This window comes from Annulohypoxylon truncatum (genome assembly GCF_022578515.1).
Source record: "Annulohypoxylon truncatum strain CBS 140777 unplaced genomic scaffold F4807scaffold_46, whole genome shotgun sequence".
Lineage (NCBI taxonomy): Eukaryota > Fungi > Ascomycota > Sordariomycetes > Xylariales > Hypoxylaceae > Annulohypoxylon > Annulohypoxylon truncatum.
In genome coordinates, this window is record NW_025953832.1 from 30,461 (window position 1) to 56,612 (window position 26,152).

The 26,152-nt window shown below is 47.7% G+C and overlaps 8 protein-coding genes across 8 annotated transcripts; 4 read left to right on the forward strand and 4 right to left on the reverse strand.

Moving 5' to 3' along the window:
* Window positions 1-2,863: 2,863 nt before the first annotated feature.
* On the forward strand, window positions 2,864-5,026 carry F4807DRAFT_464940 (uncharacterized protein; the record flags this gene model as incomplete). The annotated part of the gene is made up of 2 exons (XM_048002208.1): window positions 2,864-3,011; window positions 3,078-5,026. 2 exons carry the CDS (start codon window positions 2,864-2,866, stop codon window positions 5,024-5,026), a joined length of 2,097 nt encoding a protein of 698 aa, XP_047849640.1.
* A 618-nt stretch (window positions 5,027-5,644) lies between these two features.
* F4807DRAFT_444120 (aconitate hydratase) lies at window positions 5,645-8,670 on the reverse strand. Its single transcript, XM_047999613.1, has 3 exons — window positions 8,572-8,670; window positions 7,670-8,519; window positions 5,645-7,609 (listed from the first exon to the last, which is right to left on the reverse strand). Exons 1-3 carry the CDS (start codon window positions 8,614-8,616, stop codon window positions 6,105-6,107), a joined length of 2,400 nt encoding a protein of 799 aa, XP_047849641.1. The 5' UTR covers window positions 8,617-8,670; the 3' UTR covers window positions 5,645-6,104.
* Window positions 8,671-9,293: 623 nt separating this feature from the next.
* F4807DRAFT_464942 (major facilitator superfamily domain-containing protein) lies at window positions 9,294-11,442 on the reverse strand (the record flags this gene model as incomplete). Its single annotated transcript, XM_048002209.1, has 9 exons — window positions 9,294-9,678; window positions 9,766-9,796; window positions 9,845-9,870; window positions 9,926-10,095; window positions 10,150-10,293; window positions 10,348-10,720; window positions 10,775-10,790; window positions 10,844-11,074; window positions 11,139-11,442. The coding sequence occupies 9 exons, from the start codon at window positions 11,440-11,442 to the stop codon at window positions 9,294-9,296; spliced, it is 1,680 nt and encodes a 559-aa protein (XP_047849642.1).
* Window positions 11,443-12,956: 1,514 nt separating this feature from the next.
* Window positions 12,957-13,786, reverse strand: F4807DRAFT_464943 (uncharacterized protein; the record flags this gene model as incomplete). The annotated part of the gene is made up of 3 exons (XM_048002210.1): window positions 12,957-13,476; window positions 13,533-13,571; window positions 13,710-13,786. The coding sequence occupies 3 exons, from the start codon at window positions 13,784-13,786 to the stop codon at window positions 12,957-12,959; spliced, it is 636 nt and encodes a 211-aa protein (XP_047849643.1).
* Window positions 13,787-14,576: 790 nt separating this feature from the next.
* Window positions 14,577-16,637, forward strand: F4807DRAFT_444124 (cytochrome P450). The gene is made up of 4 exons (XM_047999614.1): window positions 14,577-15,059; window positions 15,142-15,176; window positions 15,237-15,667; window positions 15,731-16,637. The coding sequence occupies exons 1-4, from the start codon at window positions 14,663-14,665 to the stop codon at window positions 16,521-16,523; spliced, it is 1,656 nt and encodes a 551-aa protein (XP_047849644.1). The 5' UTR covers window positions 14,577-14,662; the 3' UTR covers window positions 16,524-16,637.
* Window positions 16,638-18,391: 1,754 nt separating this feature from the next.
* Window positions 18,392-19,459, forward strand: F4807DRAFT_464945 (cytochrome P450; the record flags this gene model as incomplete). Its single annotated transcript, XM_048002211.1, has 2 exons — window positions 18,392-18,684; window positions 18,745-19,459. 2 exons carry the CDS (start codon window positions 18,392-18,394, stop codon window positions 19,457-19,459), a joined length of 1,008 nt encoding a protein of 335 aa, XP_047849645.1.
* Window positions 19,460-21,224: 1,765 nt separating this feature from the next.
* Window positions 21,225-23,692, forward strand: F4807DRAFT_444125 (glycoside hydrolase family 3 protein). Its single transcript, XM_047999615.1, has one exon. It carries the CDS (start codon window positions 21,539-21,541, stop codon window positions 23,483-23,485), a length of 1,947 nt encoding a protein of 648 aa, XP_047849646.1. The 5' UTR covers window positions 21,225-21,538; the 3' UTR covers window positions 23,486-23,692.
* Window positions 23,693-23,705: 13 nt separating this feature from the next.
* Window positions 23,706-25,354, reverse strand: F4807DRAFT_464947 (uncharacterized protein; the record flags this gene model as incomplete). The annotated part of the gene is made up of 2 exons (XM_048002212.1): window positions 23,706-24,532; window positions 24,601-25,354. The coding sequence occupies 2 exons, from the start codon at window positions 25,352-25,354 to the stop codon at window positions 23,706-23,708; spliced, it is 1,581 nt and encodes a 526-aa protein (XP_047849647.1).
* Between the last annotated feature and the right edge of the window lie 798 nt (window positions 25,355-26,152).

The following is a 26,152-nucleotide window of genomic DNA, read 5'->3' on the forward strand; positions in this document are numbered from 1 at the left end:
ATATCAAAGATAGGAAGAGCTGAGCATCGGTTGTCGCTCTTTCTAGCTATAATTATAGAAGCTATACGCCATCGAGTCCATGAATTAGGCCATTAATTTTTCCTATAACTACCTGTGAAAAGATGGATGTCAAGATCCTCTGTGCCGAGACTAGTCTTGGTGTAACTTGAGGTATAACCAGGAAAAAGATAATCTCTTGGGCTAATATTAGGCATGGGCACTTTTAGAGAGAGGGAATCGTCTTCTTTTCCTCAATTCGAAGAGTACCTAGGTTAATGACCGTTATAATTATATGAGATTTCTGCCTATGTAGAAAATAAGTTGATTGTAGGTAGGTAAGTAATGATGGTGAATCTATTGATGAGAATCATGCAACATAAATGCTGGGAAGATATGGCTAATTAGTGACTATTATGTATTTGTAATGCCAGATGGAATTGTTGCTTGCAGTTTCTATAGTACCAGAAGATGACCTGGAACTAATAATTAGGTATCTAGACATTTTAGGTGAATTATGTTTTCATAAAACAGCATTATTAAGAGAATTGGCAAGAAGCCACAGGGCCGATATAACTTTCCAGCTGAATCAAACCCCGGAATTTACCATTTTATTAGGTAAAAACTCCCTTCAACTTAATAATTCCATCAAGTGATGTACATGTACTAGAATAATTACTGTTGCAGTTGATAAGGGGCAATATAAATATTTGCATAGATATCAATTTAGCGAACTAAGCGATGGAAATTTGATTTCAAAATATAGAATAATTGAAAGCCCTGTCGACCAACACATTAAATGGTCATCACAAGATGAAATATCATGCATGTCAGCTACCTGGTATGCGTATGATGCCAAGCTTTTTGAGTAGTACAGACCGAGCCGCGGCCAGCCTAATTGCCAACAATTGCAACAGTCCGGAGTTCTAAGAGTGGATAGTTGTATTCTGGGATCTCGATCGGTAGGTACCTAATCCTATCAATCTTCCTACCCTAGTCTACGCTTAAACGAGTATGTTGTTTTCGAAGTCCAACACAACAACCACGTTCTGATTTTGAAGTTTGAGTAGGTAAGTATTCTATCACAGGCCATTGAAGAAATAGCTGATGAAAAATAGGAATGGAACTACCTAGTATTAGTTAAGAAACTGGGTCTTAAATATGAAAGAGCGTTATTATAATATTCCGATACCCGACTCTCCACACCAAGATAACGCACGGACCCTTGCTTTATCACCGACACTAATTCTCATAATTTACTGTAGCATTTACCACTTCTAGTAAATTCCCCTTCCACGCGCCAGCCATTTCAACTATCTCACTAACACCACATCTCGTTTCTTCATAAAACAACTGAATTCGGAGTTATCGAAGCAGCTGAAATGGTTTGATGGAAGCGGTCTGCTAAGATTAGCAAAATCTTTTCTGCTCCGCGCGTCTCGTAATCGCCACCAGCGCGATCTCGTCTATCTTGGTATCGAATCCCGATTCCTGAGTTCGGCAAGCTAATTTCATCAATTTCGGATAATGACGACGAGGAAGCCTTGTAGCTACACTGGATCGGAACTTGCGAGGGTATTAATCATTGTTGGTATGTTGTATTCCATTACTTCATTGGAAACTCCTCATAGCGAGTTTCCTCATCTCCATTTGCGATATGGCTGGTCGATGATGACCAAAACTGGTAAAAGGTCAGACTGCGTCTGGGACTTCTGGTTTCGAACTCTATAACTCGCCTCAAATCCAACCTAGTTTTCTACTCGAAAACGCGCCTTTGTAATACCCGAATCTACATAGGACTCGCCACGTTCAATTCATTGGCCCGTCTAGTAGTCTGGGATGTAAGGAAAATGAGTTGCAGATCACCGCTGCACGCTCCGCTATATAGGAGCCCAGCCTCGCATCGCCCCCATGAGGCAGGGCCAAAGGCTGCGGAGAATACCCGCAGGCGCCAGCTGGCGCCCGACGGGATCATGAGCGCTGGTTTGGGGTTCGAAGCCGATGTCTCCTGCAGGTTGATGACTTAAAAATGAAAACTGAAAAGATCTGAGACCAGCCTATCGTTTCATTGATTACCCCACCAATTTTCTAGTCGAGATTATTGCACTTCGTTGTCTTACCTAACTCCGTCTATAGGATCTCTTTTCTCATTCCTCCCAACGTATATGTGGATATAATACATTGTCAAGATTTGATATTATATATGGAAAAGCGACGTCACCGTTGCCTTAATCATCCATACGCCATTCTTATCTTATAAAGAGGAATTATTCATCTTTTATTTCTTTTTTAATCCATCAACATCATTATTGTAATCATAGCTTGCACTTCTCGGTGCCGATTTTGCTCGGCTGCTTCAGTAAGTGAGCACCTGCCATTTTTCATTCGTTTCCATGGTCCCTTCTTCATTTTTGACCACCAGCCGATCTTATCTACCTCAAGTAGCTTTGGTCTTTCCTAATGTCCAGAGTCTAATTATACCTTCCTCTCAATGCTCTTACCTAAATTACCTTAGGTCATCAATCTTTTTGCTGCCCCTCCTTCCTCAATTAATGATTCGACCATCAATAGTGGACCTTGTATGCGCCGGACTTAATTATTAACTTGCTATAGTTATCACGTACATAGTTTTTAGTGTAATCGCTGAAAGGTTCCCCAGTCTCCATTATACGAGGCAAAACTCGGCTAAGATGACACCATTTCAACAAACCTCCAAGAAAAGAATACAATTATCGCACCGTCGTTTTCACGAGTCTGCGCGACTGCCTTTGTATTGGGGCATAATTAAGCCTCCATCTTGTGGTACCGTCGCCTCAGACTTGGTGTGACAACTTCCCATACTGAATTATTATTCTCTCTTCGAACCATGGGGGGTTATCAATTTATTCTGAAGCAGTGTCAAATCGAAGAATGCGATGCCACTGTATTTATCAAAGGGCCCTACTGTGCGAAGCATACCCAAGGCAAAGATTTGCCTAAGCCTGCAACGGTTGCCACACCTGCTTCCACACGCGGTTAGTATTTCCCCAGTAACCAAACATCATCATATTTATCATGAATATAACCTAACATAAACCTAGCTGCTATGGCCCCTCCAGAAGAGAAGTTAGAAGATGCCATTACTGTCAAGACTCCTCTTCCACCCTTGGGTCCCCCGAAGGAGAAAAATGAGAAGAAACAGCTGTCCGATAAGAAAACCGCCCGGAAAACTGCCAGCTCTTCTAGGCCGAAGCAAAGTCCTTCCGTGGCCGGAACCTCTGGTTCTCGGTCATCTTTAGATCGTATCCCTGTCGGTGAAGCCGTTCTATTTGACCAAAGACCTCTCAAAAAGCCCCGATTATCCAACGATGCAGATAAACCAGGTCTAGGAAGTCACTATGTGCCTCCATTTACGAAGAGCGCCTCGCATTCGTCTTCTATATTCAAGCCGGTAGATTTTGAGGAGCGCGATGGAGAATCTGTAGCGTCCGACTTTGCCCTTCGCCCGAAGAAGGGAATCCCGAAATCGCTGGAGGTGCCGCCTAGGCCTAAGCCGCGCGAGGATCAGGGCCTTCCAGCGATAAAAAGCTTAAATAACCCGCAAATATCCAAGCAGCAAGGTCTACGAAAAAATGTAGGGAGTAATGTTATTTCAACCAACGGAGTTATTGATCCTACTCAGGACGATGAGCCTCGGCCCCAACCTCCTGGCAACGGCCGCCAAGCCTCGCACGCCGATACCCGCAAAGACCGAGAGCGCCCCACTGCGGAGCCCTATGCTCGGGTTGGGCAAGGAAAGTCAGGAGCAAACACCACTATTAAGCAAGAGCCGGCGAGACCTAACGGGAATGTGGGTGCTTCAAACCGGGACGGGAAGAGCTATGCACGCAGTACAGATCCAGACTTAACACCCCGGCCGGCTCCGAACAATATCAACATCGCACCCCGGCCCGAAAAACTGTTACTTTCCTCTGCACCACCTCTCGTTCCTGGTTTGTCTACAACAACGAATCTATCAAGCACTAATGGATATAATACTGGGCCAGTACTCACAAGTAGTGCCCAGACGAACCATTTTGTGCAGGAAATAATTGAAGGCTCGAGGACGGCTCACACACCAAGAATCAACGGTGCCCCATGTGAAAACGGAGTCAACCATTCGGATGCGTTACCATCTCAACCAGAGCCTGTAAATGTTGCTGGCCGTACATATCGATCACAAAGCAAAGAATCAAATCTTTCTAAGACACAGGAGTCACATGTGGCAAGCTCGCACACCTGTTCGGCAGAATCGAGTCACAATGCCGTGCCGATGTCTCCGTCTACGGAGTCGGCTAGTAGTGGGAAGACTGGCAAGGTGAAAAAGCCTGTCGACGCCCTAGTTGCCGAACCCAGCCTTAGGTCCATGGTTCAATATCAAGATCGGGCACTACCAAAACCAGAAAAGAAGCGACAAATGCTAGTATCAGAACATGACTCCAAGAAGTTTGACTCTTATATATATGGTAAGAATAATGAGCCATTTCGACCTGGCTCAGCTCTGTTTGGTCTGCCTCCGTGGAGACAACCGCCACGTCCAACTCGCCCAGCAACTCACTATGCACACATTGACCCGAGGATCCACTGGTCGCATCCTCGTTCCGAGACATGGCACCGTGAGAAGCAAAGAGAGATCCGTGGACGGGGAAACAGGAAGGACAATTTCGGCCGAGCAGCGGCACGTGCTGCCAAGAGGAAACTAGAAGAAGGTCATATTACCACTGATTTGCCCGAGCGGGTAAAGAATAATCCCCAGTGGTTGGCGGCGTTGGATGAGCTAGACGAAATGGCAGAGTATTACCATGCGCATAAACGGGCGAATTTCAAGGAACTCAAAGCTCGCAAGGAACGAAGTTCATCCTCAAGCAATGTGCTGCTAAAAGAGAAGGAAGGGGAACCGGACCGACTGGACGAAGAGGGCGATTATGAGATGGGCGAGGATCCGTTCGACCAGAGAAATGCTTCGAGGAGCCCGAAAACAACCAACTGGCATTTTGGCCAACCGACATAGTCTACTATCTGCAGTGATTGCCCAGAAGATGGGGATCATTTAACACAGATTTGTACATAGGATTCGGAGTCGGGCGTCACCATATATGCTGCTTTGAACAGCTAGGCGGGCTATGATCTTGATGGATCATACGTACATTTGTTTGCAGGATCTGAGTACATCATGAAGCTGGAAATCGCATTACATGGATTGCATTACACGATAGGAGGAAACGCTTTTGTACTTTGAATCGCCCGATTGAACAGGATCGGAATTGCTTAAAATAGAAGATGAAATACGAGAAACTTCAGCTTGACTACATCGATGATTGCCCAGTGCATGGTCGATAAGATACACGAACGCATCAAGTTATCTGTAGAAGGCGCCTGGTGTTCTTTCTATCACCAATGTCCGTTAATGTCGTAAATGCACGTAAACCAACTCTAAAATTACCTAGTGGTCCATCGATTTAGCATGCCCAAATCACACTTCAACCTTATTACATTATAACTAAGTGGCAACCACCCTTGCCAGATTTAGCAAATCATGCTCGTTCACCAGTTCGTAAGAAGCATCTGTATTCTTCAGCTAGAAGCTAGTTTGGATTCGTATCAGGACACTTGAGTTCTGAGAGTATCACCTTAGGGGGCGGATTATATAGGTACCTATCTAATAACTTCCAATAATTACCTCTTTCTCGTTATTAGCCTCTCCCATCTAGCAGTATGAAGACTCAGGATATTCGTACATTAGTATGAGTACCAACATACACAGGCAAATAATGCAATCAGTGGATGTCTGTCATATTAGGTACCTAGGTAGCTAGGCAACATATCATCGTATTTCATCTTTTTTCATTTTCTCTATAGCCGACCGAACTTTCCATATCCGCCGCCGAGAGCACCTATGCAAATGCACTTATATACGCGCATGGTTACTCGAAAACCAACCGCGGACCCCTCCTTCTCCCTTCACTTCCGCACGTAAAGGTACCCAAGCTAAGCCAAGTTAACCGATCTTGTCCTAGCTATTCCCTTCCCTTTCCTTCCCATCCGAAGGCTCTTAACTTTACCTCACCTCCCCCCATCCCCAACCCAAATCACCGGCCCATCTTCGCCAACAAATTCAGCGCGCTCCCCGCCAATATAAACCCAGCCTGATCCTTACTAACAGCATGCTTAGTCCTGACCAGGAACTCCTCGCCCGTCTTATGCTTCTTAACCCTAAGCGCTACGTCGCCCTTGCCTTCGTTGCGCAGCATATCGTAAAGCCCGACAGTATCGACCTCGTCGCCGGCGCCGATCCGGTCGTAGTCGGCCTCGTCGGCGAAGGTTAGGGGGACGACCCCTTGCTTCTTGAGGTTCGTCTCGTGGATGCGCGCGAAGCTCTTGCACAGCACGATCTTGGCGCCCAGGTACCGCGGCTGCAGCGCCGCGTGCTCTCGCGCGCTGCCCTCGCCGTAGTTGTGCTCCGCGACCACGAGCCACGGGCGCGCGGCCTCCTTCCATCGTTTACCTAATTCGGGGATCGTGTGCTTGGAGCCGTCGAGGTCGTACGCGACGTTGACCTCGCCCGTCTCCGCGTTGACCGCCGTGTTGAGCGTGTTCTCGCTGATGTTCGGCAGGTGGCCCTTGTACTTGAGCCACGGGCCTGCCGCCGAGATGGTGTCCGTCGTGCATTTGCCCGTGACCTTGACTAGCACGCGGAGGCCCGATAGGTCGGAGGCGGGGAAGGGTTCGAAGGGCTCGAGGAGAGCTAGACGTTCCGAGGTAGGCGAGATGGCTACAGTAACCGATGCGTCGGGAGCTTGAATGAGGGGGAGGAACTCGGTTCGTGCTGTTTCGAACCGTTGGGCGGGGATCTCGAGGCCTGAAGGGGGAGTAAAGCGGAATTCCTTGCCGGATGGAGTGGGGAGAGAATCGGTCATGGGGTTGAATGTGGTGGTGCCGGCGAAAGTCATGGCAGTCACGATCTCGGGCGAGGCGAGGAAGTTCATGGTATCGGGGTTGCCGTCGTTGCGGCCGCGGAAGTTACGGTTAAACGAGGTGAGAATCGCATTAGGCGTCCCCTTTTCAACACCGTCACGTCGCTTCCACTGGCCGATACAGGGACCACAGGCGTTCGACAGAAGTGTGCCGCCTGCCTCCTTGAACGTTTCTAAAGGACCATCTCGTCGTAGTGTCTCCCTGATTTGATCACTGCCGGGGGTAATATAGAAGTCGGATGTAGGTTTTAGACCAGCCTCCATGGCTTCACGAACCATACCCTCCACACGTGTCATATCTTCATAAGAACTGTTTGTGCAGCTACCAATGAGGCCTGCCGAGAGCTTGTCGGGCCAGTTCTGCTCCTGGACGGTTTGCTTGAATTGGGAAAGTGGCGTAGAGAGATCAGGGGTAAAGGGTCCGTTGATGTGGGGCTCTAATGTGGATAGGTCAATGGTGATGATCTCGTCATATTTCGCATCTGGGTCGGCCCTGAGCTGAACAATATCGGAAAACTTCTTCGCTTCTGCGGCTATATCGTGACGATGTGTAGCCTCTAGATACCGGACGTGAGCTGGGCTAAAAGGGAAAATGGAAGTCGTAGCGCCGACCTCAGCTCCTAGTTATGTTGTTAGCAAGATAGTAATAGCACGGTCCCCCATCAAAGAGATGAACCAACCCATATTGCAGGCAGTCGCCATGCCCGTGCAACTAAGCGTTTCAACGCCCGGCCCGAAATATTCGATAATGAAACCGGTACCACCACGGACGGTAAGCTGGCCGGCGAGGTTGAGAATAACATCCTTGGGTGAGGCCCAGCCATTGAGTTTCCCCTTCAGTTCCACTCCCAGAATCTTAGGGGCCTTCAACTCCCACGGCGCACCGACAAGAGCTTCAACAGCATCAGCACCACCAACACCAATCGCAATTGTCGAGAGACCCCCGGCATTGGGCGTATGGCTATCAGTTCCCAGCATCATCAAACCGGGAGCAGCATAATTCTCCAAGACGCTTTGGTGGATGATACCGGCTCCAGGAGGCCAAAAGTCGATCCCGTATTTCTTGGCGGCAGACTCTAAGAAGTCGAAGACCTCTTGATTCACCTTAATTCCCGATTCTAAATCGTCCTTCGCGCCTCGTTCGCCCACAATTAAGTGGTCGCAATGTATGCTGGCCGGGATGGCTGTTGAAGGTAGGTTGCACGTCATGAACTGTAGGAGGGCCATCTGCGCCGAGGCATCTTGCATAGCAACTCGATCGGGCTTGAGCTTCAAGTTTGCTGTCCCTCGAACGTTCCGGCCGCCATTCGTGTTGGTCATGAGAGATTCTTCGGCATTGTCAAGATGGCTGTAGAGAATCTTCTCGGCCAAGGTTAGGGCGGTGCCCTTTCCTAGAACCTCCTTGACCTTTTCATAGTTCTGGGCTAATTTAAGATACGGCGGTAACCGTGGGTTCGGGTTGCCGAATGCAGGTGTCGCAAAGGATCGTGATCGTGGGAAGCGTGCTTGGCGACTGCGAGCTATGCGTCCCTACAAAGGGAATTAATTTTGGAAGACTAGAGTTGACGATGATTCAACGTACCTGAAGGTTTGTGCCTTGACGGCACAAAAGATTAGCTGTCCTCATCCTTCACGGTTGACATCGCAGGAAAACTGGCACACGATGAATAAATTGACTACAAGGAAAAAAAAAAAAAAAAGTTCGACAATCGATTTGACGATTGACAATTGAATAATCGTGATTGGCTAACTAGAAAAGTTTGGTGCGATGCCGGAGGTGGGATGAAAGTGGGTCTTGACAAAATCTGGGGTACAGAAGGTGTTATCCAGATATACAGTAAAATCTAACGTATTTTTGCACGATTTAAACTGTGCCTGTTATTCGTGTTGGGTAGGTAGGTACCTAAGTAAAGAATAAGACTATCTATGTAGATAAGTGATCACTAATATTTGATTCACGTTGAAACCGTAGGGTTATAGCTTGTGGAATAAACCGATATGTCTATTAAAAATACATATGCACAATTGCAAAGTGACAAAATGTAGATACCTAACTATGTATTAGGTACTTGGGTACAGAAAAGAATTAAAGGGATAGAATGTTGTATTGTTGTTGGTTTTCTAAGCTCTAAAATCTCCACAGGAGATTTTAAATACCTCCCACAGTGCAAGTAGCACTTTCCCAGCTTGTACACTCCATCTGGTACCTAGGTGTGTACGGAGGTCAAAATTTGAAATTGGACATCCCACCAACAGTGAAGTAGTTAATACCTAAAGAAGAATTGAACAAGATTCAATACCGGCTTAGGTATGAACATCTTCGAATGTTTGGTTCAACTTTATCTCGGAACCGTCTGAAGTTTCATGTGAATCGCCAACGACAGTGACTTCTGATTCTTGAGCACGAAGTCTTGCCTCCGCCACCTTTTTGATATTTACCCACTCCATCGCACAAGCTGCCGGGATTGTCATGCAGATCCCAGCAAGTCCTAAAATGATTGTCCAACGCACCGCATCTCTGTACGCAGATCGTAGGGCGTACAGGACTTCTGGAGAAGTAGCTACTGTGCTTAATCCAGTAGCGCCAGCTTGAATGACTTCGGCTGGAGAGACAGCATTCGTATATCGTGGTACCGCATGATAGAGGCCGCTGATTAAGAGATTCTGACCGATTGCCGTACCGATAGCGCTTCGCGGTGTTAGTCTACACTAAAAACTGAAACGGAGGTAACGAAAAGGGGGAGGGGGGAGGAAGTAAATATCCTCAAATACATACCCTGCCAAGTGAAAAGAAAACACGGCGATTGCTATTTATTGGTCAGCAATAATTTCATGAAAAGACCATAAGAACCTACCATTTCCAGTCGCAACATCTCCTGGTCTAGAAGAAGTTAGCCTTCGATGTGATTTCTCAATATTGGGGTAGTGAGCCATACTCAAGAACAGCCTGGAGAGCTGTGTAGGGAAGCTGTGCTGCCATACCAAGGCCAAGGCCGGTAAGGACTAAATACGCGGCCCACTTCACCGTTGGAGTGGTAAGGCCTACGGTAGTGAGGAGGCCAGCCCCAACGCTACACACGATTCCTCCTGCTATCATATAAGGGACCTAAAGAAGCTTCGTCAGCCAGAATCCACCGATAGCTATTTCATGATTTCTCACATAGTAGCCCCAGGTGGACACGAATCCCCCAACGATTACCAAGGCAACAATCTGAGGACCAACAAGCGCAATGTAACGGAGCCCGCTTTCGGTGGTCGACGCCCCTTGGGCGGACTGGAACAAAATCGGGAGATAGTAGCCGTACTAGAACTACAGTTAGATAAGAAATTGGTCCATCTTCAGAAGTCTTAAACTTACAACCACAGATAAGATACCGTAGCCTAGGAGGGCCACAGATCCCACGTAGATCGAACGTTTCTTCAATACCCTAAGCGGAATAATAGCAACATCGCCTTGTCTCACCAACCAGAAACAGAAACATATCAGTAAGAGTCCAAAGCCAATAAACAGACCGATGATTTTACTATCTTTCCAAGCATATGTTTGGCCGCCCCAGGTTAACACAAGAAGAAGACAGCATATGGTCCCAAGGAAAAGAACGAGGCCGGGAAGGTCCATATGTCTAAGCTTTTCTCGTAGGGGTAGTGCTCCGTTGACCTTATTCGACGAACGACCGAGGGGCACGAAGATTAGGACTACGAGGATGACGAAAACGCCCGCTGGTACGTTACTAATATATCGATTAGTAAGGTGAATAGATGTTTTGCAGTCGCGTATCCCTTACATCCAAAAACACCAGCCTAGAGAAAATATCAGTAAAATAGTTACTATTCTCGGGTCCATGAATACCTACGCCAGCTTGCATATTCCGTGAGAGCACCACCTATCACCGGCCCGAAGCAAACACTAATGGCCATTGAGCTAACCACGATACCTTGATAGAGTGGTACTTTGTCGACGGTGACGACCTGTCCGATTATAGCAAGAGCCCCCTGAAGTAGCCCAGCAGCACCGAGGCCGAGCAACGCACGTCCAAAGATGAGGACGGAGGATACGGGAGCTGCGGCGCATATCGCAGATCCAACTATACACAAACATTAGCAACAAGGTGCGTGGGGGGTTGATAGTTGCTACCGAGAATGCTTTACCCTCGAAGGTGAATAGAGATATTAAGTAGACGATTTTGGCGTTGAAATATTTATACAGGTTTCCAAATAGCGGTTGGAATGCTGTTATGGTTAGCATATACGCAGAGCCATACCAGGCCACATCGTATAATGATTTGAATTCAGTTGTAATATGAGGGATAGCAACACCGATGATATTGATATCTAGTCCGAATAGAAAGATGCCGAGGCACAGACTACCGATGACGGTCGCAAGGCGCCACGAGCTCAGATAACCACTTGTTGTCTGAGGCTGGTTAAGAGAGAATGAATCGGTTTTAGCCATATTGAAAAGGCCAAAGTAAGGTCTGATAGTGATGGTTTCTCATACGCCAAGCATATTTTGCATATGATGCTGGTAGGTATGAACATTGAAGACTTGAAAGATTTAAGAGAAGTCTATCGAAAACAAAGAAACTACTTACCTACCTACCTGTGAAATTGTTAGAGCGTTTCCTCTTGAATTGCGCTTGTCTGCAGGCTGGGCCCAACAAGTATATCGCGATCAGCCACGGTTCAATTAGAGGCAGGCTGTTACGATATTGAATTAAACCTTACTTGCGGATATTAACTACCAGATGATCGGATGCGCTACATGCGTACTCTGCATGTATAGCGTATTATCTAACGATACGTCGGGGGGCTACAAGAAGGATGATGGTGTATTTGGTAAGTTCTTAGTCCTAGGAGAATCGCCTTGAGACGTTCTTAGATACTCCACATCGTGCGGGTCGCACCTTCTCAACGGATACCTTCCATCTTGGTACCCGGAAATTTACAGGGTGCGTTGTACGACCTCTCAATTGCTGTCACACAGCTGGTGAGTGCCGGCTCTCTAGCATAAAAAAAGGGGGAGCGTGCTCCGATATATCCGCGTTCAGCCGAGCTAATCAAAGCCTAATGACAACCTCACACCGGTGAGAAGGTGCGACGCCACGATGGCTGTTTCATATCACGCCTCAACTTGTTTACTTGTGTTTAGGTATATGATAGGTTCATCCAATTAAGCTAGGCTCGCTGGGAAAGGTGGTCACACGATTGTGGTTTACTTTTAGGGAGGTATGCGCTATAATCCAGTACACTTATAACCTGTAGGACGGGAGGTTTTAGTGGAAGGTGTCCTATAAATACAGCGCATCCTTGCTGAAAGGTGGGCCTGCGATCATGGCCATTGCGGTGTTGGTGCGTTGGTACATGGATTATTTTCACCGAGGCCGGGTTATGGACTCGGGCGATTAACGAAATGGGATCCAATTGGTATATTTGACTACATAACTCAAGTAAGGGCGCCAACACGGGAGGCAGGGGAAGGTATAAACTACCAACATCAGCCCCTAAACAGTTAGCTCGTCCCGAAAATTATCCTTTCACTTCCGCAACACCAATGACAATGTCCGTACCTTTCACTGGCCCGTTCAAGCCGAAGGATGGGGTCATTGAGTTCAACCGCGGGAACCGAGGTTTCTCTTGCTCAGCGCTCTTAGTATCAGTAGGTAGAGTAATGTGGAAATGATGAACCAGAATAGTGATGAAGCCGAAAACCTCCTGTCGAGCTAGCGCCTGCCCTAGACAAAGAGTTGCTCCCTCGCCAAACGGCCTGAAAGACGGGTGGCGAGCCCAATTCCTGTTTTCGAGGAATCTGGATGGGCTGAACTGCGAAACATCGGCCCCCCAAACGTTTTCATCGGTGTGGAGTTGCCGAAAAGGTATGACGATCATGCTGCCTTGCTTGAGGATCTTACTCCCCCACGACTGTTTCGTGAGTCGCAACGCGGATAGCAGAAGCCGTGTTATTGAGCCTCAGTCAATATCATAAAGATGTGGGCCAAACATGGCTTGAGTTGTGGCCTGGATGTTGAAGAACGACACAAGCTTGTAGAGGGAGACGTGACGAGGTGCGCATTCACCATACCAGACGCAGCCCTCACATTGCGCAGTGCAAAATTCTAGGCTTTCTATGCCACATAGAGACGCCTGCACCGAATCTAGAAAGGTGCGGCACCATTCATCCATATGAGCTCCTGGGAGAAGCTGCAATTTGTAGATATCCTCGACGCAATGAATCAGATTCTTTTGCTTTGGGTTAAAGGGGTTATTCGGGATATAGCACCAGTCTCCCAGCTTCGGCTCATGCCATGCACGCTTGAGCGCGTCGGCCGATATGCCGAAGCTTGTCAGGAGACTAGTTAAGTGGCTGTCAAAGTTGAAGCTCACAGTGTCATCGAAGATATTCGAGACGTCCGTGGGAGGCGTGCAGATGTAGAGCTTTTTCCCTAAAAGCTGTATGGAGAATGGCTCCCGTGTGCGGCCTATAGAGTTGCTGTCTCTGCAGTCAGTGCTTAGGTTACCCCTGAGAACCTTTCACCAGCTACGTACAGGCCTGCTTCCATGAGCTCAACATAATTCCGGAAGAAGCTGAGAGTGTGGCCTTAAAGCAGTCAGAATTTTACTTCTGTAGCATATTAATGGCTATGAAATATAGGTAGTTCCAACGCACCAAGGATTATGAGGTTATTAGCTCGGCGAACCTCTCACACCCTAAGATATACTTACACGGTGTCCAGTAAGGCAATTCCTTCGGTCTGGAAGGTCATAGTCAGGGTTTCACAGTGAATGTCCACATGTGCCATGATAGAAGAAAGCATGATAGCAGAAGGATGCTAGTCACGGGGGACGGCAGGTCTCTGAAGAGTTCCTGCAGCATTTCAACTTTGTAAGACCATAGTTACCTAAGTGTATTGCATAACAACGATGATTATTAGGTAGGCTGTGAAGTTGACAGGGGAACAAGATGCGGTTGATTTTGCATTTAGTTGCGGGTATTGAATGGTCTCACGGTATATACTCGACAGCAGGTAGTTACATAATATTGTCCCTGAGCCATGGCCTGAACATTTCTGATAGAAGGAAAGGTGAATGGCCGAATGATCATGCATCCTCAGTTTTCGACCGACGCAACCCTTTCATGAATCCTCTCCCTCGGCCGAGCCCGATTGATTGGACTTGATAGGATTATTTGCTTCAGGCTGTAATTTGTGAAGCTGTGCGCCTAAGTACCTACCAAATGGAGCGCCTCGTTGAGCCGCGAATATGTGACTCTGTAGTTGTAGGTACCAGCACAACGCCTAGATCAAGATATGTATCTAAATGGGGGTGGAGTGAATGCGGAGTTGGGTATTGATGTGATGTTGGAAGTGCAGCATTGTGATCTCACGCTCGAAGAGGGATTGGATCTTCAGGACGGACCAACCTTTGCGGCAGCCCTGCTTGAGTTCTGTGATTCCCCAATATCACCCGTCTAAAAATAGATTGACGAATCATGACTGCATCAAATTAATTGGTTTCTATAGTATCCCTTACCTCCGTTCCACAAGGACTTAAGCCCTTTCAAAGGCTGAGATTCGAGAATTGTTCTGTTTAACCATCTCATCTTCCAATGCAACTGTCATCATTTAGGACACCACCACCTTGATTACACAACATATCTCTTGTGACATTCCTAAACAATGGCTTATACTACGCTATTGCTGGCCGTCCCGGTCCTTCTCGGGGCTGTGTGGGTAGCCGACACCTGCAGACGCCTCTGGCGAAATTATTCGGCAGCTCGCACGATCGGCGTTCCAATACGCATCATCCCCTTTTCTCCTCTAAACCCGTTTTGGGTACTTCTCGATAGGAAGGTTCTTAGTTTTATCCGCCACCTGCCGTATGGCGACAACAGCTTTACTAGGTACAATTGGCGCGGGTGGGAAGTCGAGGACAGGTACCGATCGCACCATGAGATGGGTGATATTTGGGTTTTGGTGACTCCCTTAAAGAATTGGATCTACATCAATGACCCGGAAGCTCTAATGTCGGTTTTCCGGAGAGGAGTCGACTTTCCGAGGCCTTGCTTTGTCAACGGTTCGTGTATCCGTCAACCGCCTAGACTACCTAAAATGCCTACCTCTTTGATCGCAATGAAACTAATACCGATCACTTCTAGAGATTCTTAATGTTTTCGGACCTAATATAGCTACTGTAAGGCTTTTTTAGTTGACCAGAACTTCATCATTTGCTGACTAATATCAAACCTCACAGGCGGAAGGCCAGTCATGGAAGACACAACGGAGGGTAGCGACTCATTGTTTCAATGAGCAGAACAACGAGATTGTGTGGGGCGAGTCTATCACACTAGCAGGAGATATGTTGCGTTATTGGTCATCGAAAAGCTCCGTCAAGACTACTGCCGACGACGTGCGCACTCTGTCTCTCCATATCCTTTCTCGTGCCGCCTTCGGAAAGTCTTTTAAGTTCGTTGGACACGATGAGAGAGATCAGTCTGCCAGTGTGTCTAATAACTACAAGGAATCACTGCAAACAATACTGGAGAATTGTGTCTTGATTCTTGGGTTTGGTACCGAATTTATCGCAAAACCTTGGCTTCCGCACAAGTTTCGGGTGGTTCATAAGGCATGGGTCTCGTTTCGAGCTTACATGACTAATATGTATGAAGAGGAGAAGCGCGCATTGTAAGTGATGTTCCCACGAGAAGCAATTCTTAAGGACCAATTATTGACGACTGTATACTCTAGTGATGAGGGAAGGATGACCGATCAGAACCTCATGACATTGTTAATTCGTGCGTCGCAAGACGAAGCAAAGACTGATGGTGGTCTAACTGAGAGCGAGATCTACGGCAACATGTTTGCGTTCAACTTTGCCGGCCACGATACAACTGCCAATACCCTTACATTTGCCCTATACTTCCTTGCGGCAAATCCAGACGTCCAAGATTGGATATCGGAAGAAGTAAGGAGCGTTCTAGGGGACAGCGACGTAAGTGAATGGGATTATCGCTCGAATTTCCCGCGTCTTAAGCGTTGTTTGTCCGTTCTGCTCGAGACGATACGTCTTTACACCCCTGTCCCCGTTATCAAGTGGACCAACGATCGTTCGCAAACCCTTACCGTTGGTAAGAGAATGCTGGTCCTTCCTCCGGATAGTATGATCGCCCCGAGCTATGGGGCTGTTCAGACAGATCCTAGGTACTGGGGCCCGGATTCGCTTGAATGGAGTCCCTTGCGTTGGGTCAAGGCAGGGAGGCCAGGATATGAGGATTCCAACATGCCTGAACGCGGCGCTTTCATTGGCTGGTCTGAAGGCACGCGGGACTGTCCAGGAAGGAAGTTCTCTCAGGTTGAGTTTGTGGCGACGATCGCAGTGCTTTTTAAAGATTGGCGGGTGTCTCCAGTCACATTTCAGGATGAAAGCCTCGAAGATGCAAGAAGAAGAGTTATGAACCTCATCAAGACTGACTCGTTTGCGGTACTACTGCTCCAAATGCTTCACCCCGAGCGAGCCCCTCTAGTTTGGCAAAGGCGCTAAAAAATTACCTCTGTTTCAAAACTCCTCTTTAGTAAATATATTAATAGTCTACGGGTGGAGCTCGCTCTTAGATCGTATCGCTCAAATAGCCATTACCATACCTATGTACCTACCTAATAGAGACGGAATATAACACAGACACGTATGATATATATTAGGCATGTAACGAAACTTACTTAACATTTTTTCTAGATGTAGGTCCGTTGTTAAATGCTCCTGAATTTTGTCTGCTCATTTAGCGGACAACCAAGAAGCCTGTGTTGAAACAAATGAATATAATTTTCTCTCTTTTCTTTTTTCTTTCTAGTCGAACGAGTTCTACAGAAGAGAGAATCCCACTTGTATATCTGAGTAGGTACTTATTCGGGTACAGGATTAAGAAACCCTACCAAAGTAAACGAAGGGCTTTTCGTATATGTACACCGTAACCCCTGGGCTAGAGTGTTTAGAGCTCCTCGCACAACAATGTCATTGCTTCCTTTCTCTTTAGTTCCCGCCTTGTGACAGACAGACAGGCTACCTAGAGAGGTGGGCAGTAGTCATCATTGCTCAGTAACACGGAATTCGAACTGCTGCATTATCCGATTTTTCGGGACAAGAATAGAGTCATTGGGTTGCCCCGTATAGACATAAGCAACAGGCCGCGGATTTTGAGGGATTAAGTCAAGCTCCCGACTCTCTTGGGACCTTCGCGATCAAGTATCGGTATCGGGGGCGAGGCGGGTGCCGTCAAAGTCCTGAGTTTGTGAAATATCAGTAAGGCCATCCCATGGGTGATTCCGGTCCCTTTTCCTCGAATGGATGTGTGGTATATTCCGAAGATATGTTGAAGGCGTGAAAGGCCGCTTTTTGTTTCGAGATGACTGTACGAATAATTGTGGGAAGACGGATATACAAGATACAACCAAGGCTGTTTGACATGTGACGATAGATAAGTAGGCATTCAGAAAATGCTAGAATTATATTGTATGTTTAATCACTCACCAACTGCCGGTTCGGTGGCGCTCCAGAGTCCAAGATATGAGACATCTCCGTTTCCATTAGGCATTTTAGTCAATGTAATAGTCGCAACCCGTGCTATAGCAGTGGGGATTGTTACAATGGACAGCGAGAAGAGGCCTAGTATTGCGATTTTCCTCACTGGTCGGATATGTACATTCCATAACAAAGTGGTGGGAAGTACCATGACTATTGTGGATTATATTGCAATGCGAAGGTACTACTTAATAGGTGTGGGAGGAGTCCAGTAGAAGGGGCCTTACTAAGAAGACCTGTAAAAACATCCAGAGCACAGCTAACCCGAAGAGAGATGTCGCCAATATTGATCATTCGACTGGAAGTGCATTCTTCGATCAAGGTATCGATTGATCCGGTAAGGCATGTGTAATTGATTATACCAATGGATATGAAGTAGCTACTGATAGCTAAAAGCGTCACTGGCCACCAAAGGTATTTGAAATACCGTGCGTGACTTCCGAGACGCCAAAAGAAGAATAGGAATGAAAGCTTGATAGATAACAGAGATGTATCCCTTTAGTTGGCATAAGACTACAGTCTCCACAAAACCGGTAACTGTACATTGGCAACAGCGCAGGCCCTTTAAGCCTGTAAGCGTTGCGGCTCTCAGTGATCTTCAGAGGCGTTCAACCATCTAGGAGTAAGGTTTTGTGGGTGCCAGTGGAGCTCAGGGGCTGCTTGAAGTACAGTTACTAATAGTAGCGGAGCTGTAGTCTTATGCCAACTAAAGGGATAGAAGAACAGGTAGGCAAGGGGAGATGTGACCAGGAAGCGTCTCATACGCGTTAAATAGTCTGTCTCATAAGGCTCGATTCCAGATTGAGCGTTGATAGAATAATACATACCCAGAAATGGTTGAGGACCTCTTAGTGTTCCAGTCTCACGTCCCAGACTTTTTCAGCCCCTTTCCTTCATGGTTTTATCCTAAGGCGTATCGCGTGCGCGCGCGAATCATCGACGGTATTAAACGATGGCATAAATATGCCAACGAACACTCTGACTGCTCGAAGATTGGACCCGAGGATCCTGAATGGGAACTGTACTTCGGCACAAAACTCATTAGAACGAGGCTGAATCACACACTCAAGTTAAAAGAATTCAACGCTGACGCTCGAGCGTCCGAGGACCTAGGCTTAATATTTACGTAAGGGTCACTCACGATTCCTGTTCATTTACTGTATAACTTATCTAATATTGAACCTAGAGCAACCACAAATGTCGTGATTGCCACCTTTTGGATCATATTACAGTCGTTGAGGGATCCTGCTCTCCTTGAACAGCTGAGGACCGAAGCCTCCGAATGCATCAATAGAGACGGCACTAAGGTGGACATGGCTAAGCTGACAGCTCAGCCCCTCTTGCAATCAATGTATGCCGAACTTTTACGCCTTTACATTGCTAGAGCAGTTAGTCGCATAGCTGAATACGAAGATATTAAAGTTGCGGGCTACTCCATCCCGAAGGACAGTTACCTGGTCATGTTCAGTCGATCCTTGGCTTTCGATGAGCAGTCATGGGTTCAGGCTGGTAGAGCAATAAGGAAGCCTTTAAGAGAATTCGATGCCGAGAGATTCCTCGTTGATCCCGACTGGAGGCGTCCTGGATTCGCAAACGAAACTAATGCTGAGAAAGCGCATGGCAAAGAATCAACTGCTAATTCGTCAGAGCGTCGATTCTCGATGGATGGTCTGTTAGGCGTGTGGATCCCCTACGGTGGAGACGACCATATCTGTCCCGGAAGATACTTTGCAAAACATGAAATATTACTGGCCTTCGCGGTTCTGCTTACAAAGTTCGACATCGAATTAACAATACCGAACATGAGGGATGTACCGCTGGATATGAAATTTGCACCTTTTGGCGCTTTACCTCCAGCTTGTGAATCCCCATTCCGTTTCAGAAGGAGCGTGAAAATCTAGGTAGACAGGGAAGCATGAAAGATTCGAATAACCAGGCAAATAGCTAATATGATTTCAATGCTGCACTTTAACGTCACATCACTCTTGTTCAGCACCATGGATCTAGATTCTACGTTGTTTACAATAGCATTGTGATTGGGCAAATGCATAGGTACATATTTACGACTCGTCATGTTATTTGTAGAGATAATAAGTTCCTTACAGAGACATCTTTACATCGATGGAATCACTGTATCAGTTAGAAATTGCGGAATGGTGGTGGCTGCTTACTCGCATTATCACTATTAGGTGCCTGGTAAGCCGGAGATATTGATTTTCTTTACGCGTACGACCCTCCTTGTGCACTTCATGTGATGACATTAAGATCATACAACAGTTTATGGCGCTTGATCAGTTAAAATCGCCATTGGGTCCAAAATAGCCCTCTCCACGTAAAAGTCGATTAAGCCATCCGACCGCTATAGAAGCCAGATATCGTCATGTGGCATAATTTCATTTAATTTCATATAATGTGCTTGTTTTCAGCTTAGCCACCTCCACCTCGTGAGCAGTTTGCTTTGAACTTATTTAAGAGCGAATGAAGGAGTCTGATGATCTAGAACTACCTAGTGCCGTAGCACTAAGATAACCGGCTGCGGTAATCAATGCAATAGAGAAGAATAAGTACTTAACTGCATTTAAGATGTAGTACGGACACCGAGGAGGTCTGCCGTTAATTTGCGTTAGTCCAGCCTTGCTGCCGACGCTTCTCTAACATCCCCGTATCGAGGTAGAGAAGACGGGTACAACATCCGCAAAGTGCCACTAGCACTGGGTGAGTGCCGGTACCAGGTCTCCGGCATAGAGCCCGTTAACAAAGCCGCCGCCACCCTCCAGCTGCTTTTCAGGTACGGGCAACATCTTTCCCATTTTACCCCTCCTCCATACTCCCTCCTCCTGTCAACCTGGATTTCCAAGGTTTTTTCGCAAATCCTCCACTTGATCACTATCCGCTTGAGTCGGACCTTTTAATCAAGCATAACCCAGCCTTCCAATTTCCTCATTGGATGACACCTGATACTTCGAAACATCATAAGGTTAAGGGAACTACCAATTGTCCAAGTCACGTAATACATGCTTTCCAACACACCAACTACTACGGCATAGCATAATTAATTGTTATGCAAAGATTAGTTCAGTTTTCTTACCCGCGGACGAATCTCGTGTCGTGTGACTATTTTTGTGGTTGTTGGAGTTTCCCTTAATCGCTCCCCCTATTTTTACCCCTATTTGTACATATGGATTACTAAGCTAGAAGACATAAGCAGTTCACCTATACTTTCTAATAATTGAGCGTGAGGAATCAAGACATTGAAAGTTTTAAATCGGAGCAATCTCAATATATCAATAAGCGTTAGGACTGCAAGATGTATCTAAGTACCTAGGTACATACTATCTATTCTCTTGGTGGCAACTCCGCATTTATTGAATCGATCAAATAAATTTTACGAGACGATGGCCTCAAATCTAAGTAGTTGATGACATAATCAATAATGGGCCTAGTCTATCTCTTATATCGTGAAGCCAAAATTCGGGTCAGGTACGGCCGGCCTTCATCGGTTTTACCGAGCGTGTTCCCGCAATCCAAGATGCCTCCTCTTTATCCTTGCTAGGTATGCCAAGCCGTTGTTGGGCGAGCCGCTCGTTATCGCCAAGCGCATCAAATATTAAACACCCCACAATCTCCGCATATCCACACCGACTTGACCTTTTCTCTGGGTCAAATATCGTGGAGTAGAAGGCAAGCCGCAGACTAAGCACGTGTGCCGAGACAACGACCCGGGACGCTACATAAGTATACGCCGATGGAAGGGCCGACAGGCTTGATGCAGTATCGACTGACCGTCATCGTGACCTTATGACCTGGACGAGATGGTTTCTTGACAGATTCCCTGTCTTTACATCCTTTTTTCTCCTCCGGTATCGTGGTATCATAAATAGGACGGGAATTCCCAATGGCGAACATCCCAAGTTTCTTCACGCTATGGAAAAGACGGCCACGAATATTATTCAGCCACCAGCCCGTTGCTCCAAACTACCATGGGTTCCCAGAATAAACCGTCTCGGGCTATACTCGTCCTCTTAGCCCTATCAGCATGGCCGCTAAGTAGCTTCTGTCTTGGGACATCACACGTATCCCAAAAACCCCTCCTCAGCCGCGTCTTGAACGACAGTGAAGCACTCCCAGGCTACCGAAATTCCTCGCTATGCATCGACGACAGGGTCGAAGACCTCATCCAGCGCATGACGCTAGAGGAGAAGGTCGGCCAGATGTTCCACGCGATGCTGTTCCCCGGCCCCAACGGCACGCTGGACCCAGGCAACGAGACGGAGTTCCGGAACAGCACGGACTTCATGATCGGCGAGCAGCTGCTGACGCACTTCAACCTCGTCGCCGACATCGTCGACGCGAAAGAGACCGCCGAGTTCCACAACCTCGTTCAGAAGCGCGCCTTAGAGACCCGGCTCGGCATTCCCGTGACCCTGTCTTCAGATCCGCGACACGCGTTCACTGAAAACGCCGGGACAGGGTTCAACGCGGGCCGCTTCTCTCAATGGCCCGAGACCCTTGGGTTAGCGGCGCTGCGAGACGCGGACTTGGTCCAAAAGTTCGCCGAGGTCGCGCGCGAAGAGTATCTCGCCGTCGGCCTGCGCACGGCGCTGCACCCGCAAGTCGACGTGTCGACGGAGCCGCGATGGGCGCGGATCTCGGGGACCTTCGGCGAGAACGCGGAGCTGACGGCCTCGCTGCTGGCCGCGTACATAAGAGGCTTCCAGGGCGAGAAGATGGGCCCGTCCTCCGTCTCCACGATAACGAAGCACTTCCCCGGCGGCGGGCCGATGGAGAACGGCGAGGACTCGCACTTCGTCTACGGCAAGAACCAGACGTACCCCGGCAACAACCTCGAGTACCACCTGATCCCGTTCCGCGCCGCCGTCGCCGCCGGCGCGCGCCAGATCATGCCCTACTACAGCCGCCCGATCGACACGCCGTTCGAGCCCGTCGGCTTCTCCTTCAACAGGCAGATCGTCACGGACCTACTCATGGGCGAGCTCGGCTTCGACGGCATCGTGGTCACCGACTGGGGCCTGATCACGGATACCTGGATCTCGGGCCAATACATGCCAGCACGCGCGTGGGGCGTAGAATCGCTATCCGAACTCGAGCGCGCCGCGCGCATCCTCGACGCGGGATGCGACCAATTCGGCGGGGAGACGCGTCCCGAGCTGATCGCCGAGCTCGTGCGGACGGGCGTCGTATCCGAGTCGCGCATCGACGTCTCCGTGCGCAAGCTGCTGCGGGAGAAGTTCGTGCTCGGCCTCTTCGACAACCCGTTCGTGGACGCGGACGCGGCCTCCGGCGTGGTCGGCAACGAGTACTTCGTGCGTCTGGGCGCCGAGGCCCAGCGGCGCGCATACGTGCTCCTCAAGAACGCGGACGACGTCCTGCCTCTGCGCAACCTGGGGCCGGGGACCAAGTTCTACGTCGAGGGGTTCAATGCGACGTATATCACGTCCCGCAACTACAGCGTGGTCACTAGCGTCGGGGAGGCCGACTACGCTCTCCTGCGGCTGGCGGCGCCGTATGAGCCGCGCCCGGGGGGCTTCGAGTCGATGTTCCACGCGGGCTCGCTGGAGTTCTCGGACGAAGAGAAGGAGAGGCAGGCTGCTATCTACGCGGCGGGGGTTCCGACGATCGTCGATATGATGCTTGATAGGCCGGCTGCGGTGCCTGAAGTAGCGGAGGGGGCGACGGCGATGCTGGCTAGTTTCGGGAGCAGCCCTGATGCATTCCTCGACGTGGTTCTTGGGTTAGCCGAGCCTGAAGGGAAGTTACCTTACGATTTACCGCGGTCTAACGAGGCTGTCGCAGCCGGAATGGAGGATGTGCCGTTTGATACTAGAAACCCCGTGTTCAAGTACGGGCATGGGTTGAGGTATGCTGATAGGTGTGGCAAAGGCAATGGATCTCCAGGCAAATGTTAGAGGAATTAATGATCAGATCGGAAAATGAACAATGAAAGATGCCGTTTGAATTATCTTCCTAAACTGCTTCGTTGGGACTATGGAGCTTGATGTTATCATCTAGCACATACCTAAGGCTCGTAAAAGATATGTTAGATATTGTACCAGTAACTTTAGAGATCCCAATGCGGCTAGAAACCTCTCCACACGACTCTAGCTCAATCGATCTCCCATCTAAATCTCAGGAGATTTCAATGATTGTAATGACGTTACCATCATTGTCACCAGTCTGTTCCTCATGTCCATCCCCAGAGCTATCACCATTTTCATAGTCCCCATCGTCTTCTTCTTCGGTTGGGATGCTTATGACAAATATCTCTAGATCTAGTGCAAGCTCATAGGCTGATTTGATCCAAATCTTCTTAACTAGGTCACTCGGCTCGTACTCCGGTTTGCTGTACCACAAAGCTTTGGCTTTCCTATCTTCGTAGACTTCGAAGATAAATTGATGTTGGGTACGTTCTTCCCCTGGTGGCGAAGACAGATAATTGATTGATTGTAGAATCATGTACCGCAGCTTTGGCATGTTAACCAGAGCTCTTCCAAGGACCCGGTAGAATTCATTCATGCGATCCTGACTTGGTGCGTATCGCCAAAGATTCCATGAATCGTCTTCTTCTCCGCGTATTTCATCCGGCTCAGGACACAAGTCTATGTATCGGATCTCTTGAGGAGTTTCATCTTCATCCCGTTTAAATAGCCACTTTCCGTCAGGAGTGAGAGGATGGAAGGTAAGGCGTAATTCCTCAAGCGATTCCCAGTACGGTTCTGGTGCATAATTTGGACGTATTTTGGGCCAGAAAAGCTCCGTCGATCCCAGTACACCAAAGATAATTAATTTCTTGGTTCTTTGACAAAGCCTCCGGATTGCACAGGAAACTGGGTCGACCTCTTTCCTTGGATGATAGAGAATCGGCGGTTGATAGTCGTGGTTATGGGGAGTGAAGTACTCGTTGATTAACTCAAAATAATCTAAGTTGGGAAGGGAGTCGATTGCATCGGCAAAAGCTAGATTATTATGTGTTAATACGGAAGAAGCGTGAATACCAGGATTAATGGTGGTATGAAATACTGACCTTGACGTTGTGCACGCCTAAGAAGAAGGTCCCTTTTCTCGAGGTCCCCAAATGCCCACCAGACACTCTTTAGTCGTTTCAAGTTCATGATTGATATCATTCGAGCTAGGCTATTAGAGTCAATGTGTCTTCGGTAGAATATGGTGGGAAACTCGATCTTGTCGATAGGAACATGTTGGAGTGAGGGAAGTATGATAGAGTCGTCAAGATGTAATAAGGAACGGTGATATCTCCAGATCTCTACACCAACATCAGTGTTCAGGGTTCCTTGTTCGAATATCTGGTCACTATAGCCTTTGAGACTCTTGTCTGTGACTGAAAATACGTGGATGTGTAATGAGAAGGATGCCAGGCTACCACATGCGGATGCACCGTGGACAGGGTATTCTGAAAGAAGTTGGAATAATGTCGTGATGTTTGTGGTGAACGTAAGCGAGTTCTCTGTCTTTTCTTCAGGACTTTCTAACCGAGTAGCAGCTTCTCCTTCATACCGGGGTAGAGCAATGTTAAATAACACCGTCCTAACGTACAGCCATCTGGAAAATTGACCGAGGATAACAGAAGCAGTCGGGACGTTATCGATAGTTAGTAGAAGGTTGCTGAATGTGATCCGCTCGACGGCCAACCGGAACTTGGAAGACACAGTCGCGTATGGTGCGACAGCCCTCTTATATGCATTCCTGGACATCGGGTCGGCATCATCGGCGATGAAAATGATGATCTTCTCCAGGATCGTCTGCGGGAGTCTATCCATGATAAATAGGTATCGGCGACAAACCGATGTTCAGATAGGATATGAGTCGATAATGTATGTAAGTAGGAAATACAGTCAGGCCAGGAATAAAAGATAGTGTTGAAAGTGGAGCTGAGGATGATGGAGATATGTAATGTTGTTGTTGTTGATGTTGGAGAAGAAATGCTGGATGGATATGAATGTATGTGGAGGATAAGATGTAGAGAGTTGGTGTTGAGGAAAAAGAATTGACGATGCGCCACGCAGTTTTGTACCCTCCATTGGGATGACGCGACTTCGCGACTTCCCAACCATCTGAGGTCCATTTGGGTTAAAGGAAAGAGCGGAAGACAGCGATTAGATCTGGCAACTTACTAGCTGTATCAATGTGGAGGCAGGAGCAAGCGGTTCAATGGCAATTGCACATCAGATGAAAAATATACCATTGATGATTACCTTCATAGGCGACAAAGTTAACTAGCAGCCACTACCAGCGCAAGCATGTATGATGATAATTAGACTGTGCAGTTACTTAGGCCGCGATTCAAGTTTTATTCTGATTACTCAGTATTGAAGATTGACTCAATAATTCTCTTGCTTGACTGGAAAAATGGAAGGATATTTTAAAAGCCAGGTAGGCACCTAGTGGATTATGGTTGCCAGTATAGAAGGAGGAAGTCGCGGCGCTTGATTAACGATAGAAGGAGCTTTTAGCAGCCTCCCGGTGATAGATACCTAAAAAGATACAATGACGCATTTAGCATGGACTTCAATTGGAAGGGACGTGACTACCACTAGTGAGCGACTCACTAGATAAAA

Bases quoted from the DNA above. Each gene is read 5' to 3' on its own strand.
- F4807DRAFT_444125 (XM_047999615.1), top strand. From the start codon at position 21,539: ATGGGTTCCCAGAATAAACCGTCTCGGGCTATACTCGTCCTCTTAGCC.
- F4807DRAFT_444120 (XM_047999613.1), bottom strand. From the start codon at position 8,616: ATGAGGACAGCTAATCTTTTGTGCCGTCAAGGCACAAACCTTCAG. The intron at 8,520-8,571 runs GTACGTTGAATC...TTCCCTTTGTAG, and splicing joins GTCAAGGCACAAACCTTCAG to GGACGCATAGCTCGCAGTCG. The intron at 7,610-7,669 runs GTTGGTTCATCT...CAACATAACTAG, and splicing joins GGCGACTGCCTGCAATATGG to GAGCTGAGGTCGGCGCTACG.
- F4807DRAFT_444124 (XM_047999614.1), top strand. From the start codon at position 14,663: ATGGCTTATACTACGCTATTGCTGGCCGTCCCGGTCCTTCTCGGGGCT. The intron at 15,177-15,236 runs GTAAGGCTTTTT...CAAACCTCACAG, and splicing joins TCGGACCTAATATAGCTACT to GCGGAAGGCCAGTCATGGAA. The intron at 15,668-15,730 runs GTAAGTGATGTT...TGTATACTCTAG, and splicing joins GAAGAGGAGAAGCGCGCATT to TGATGAGGGAAGGATGACCG.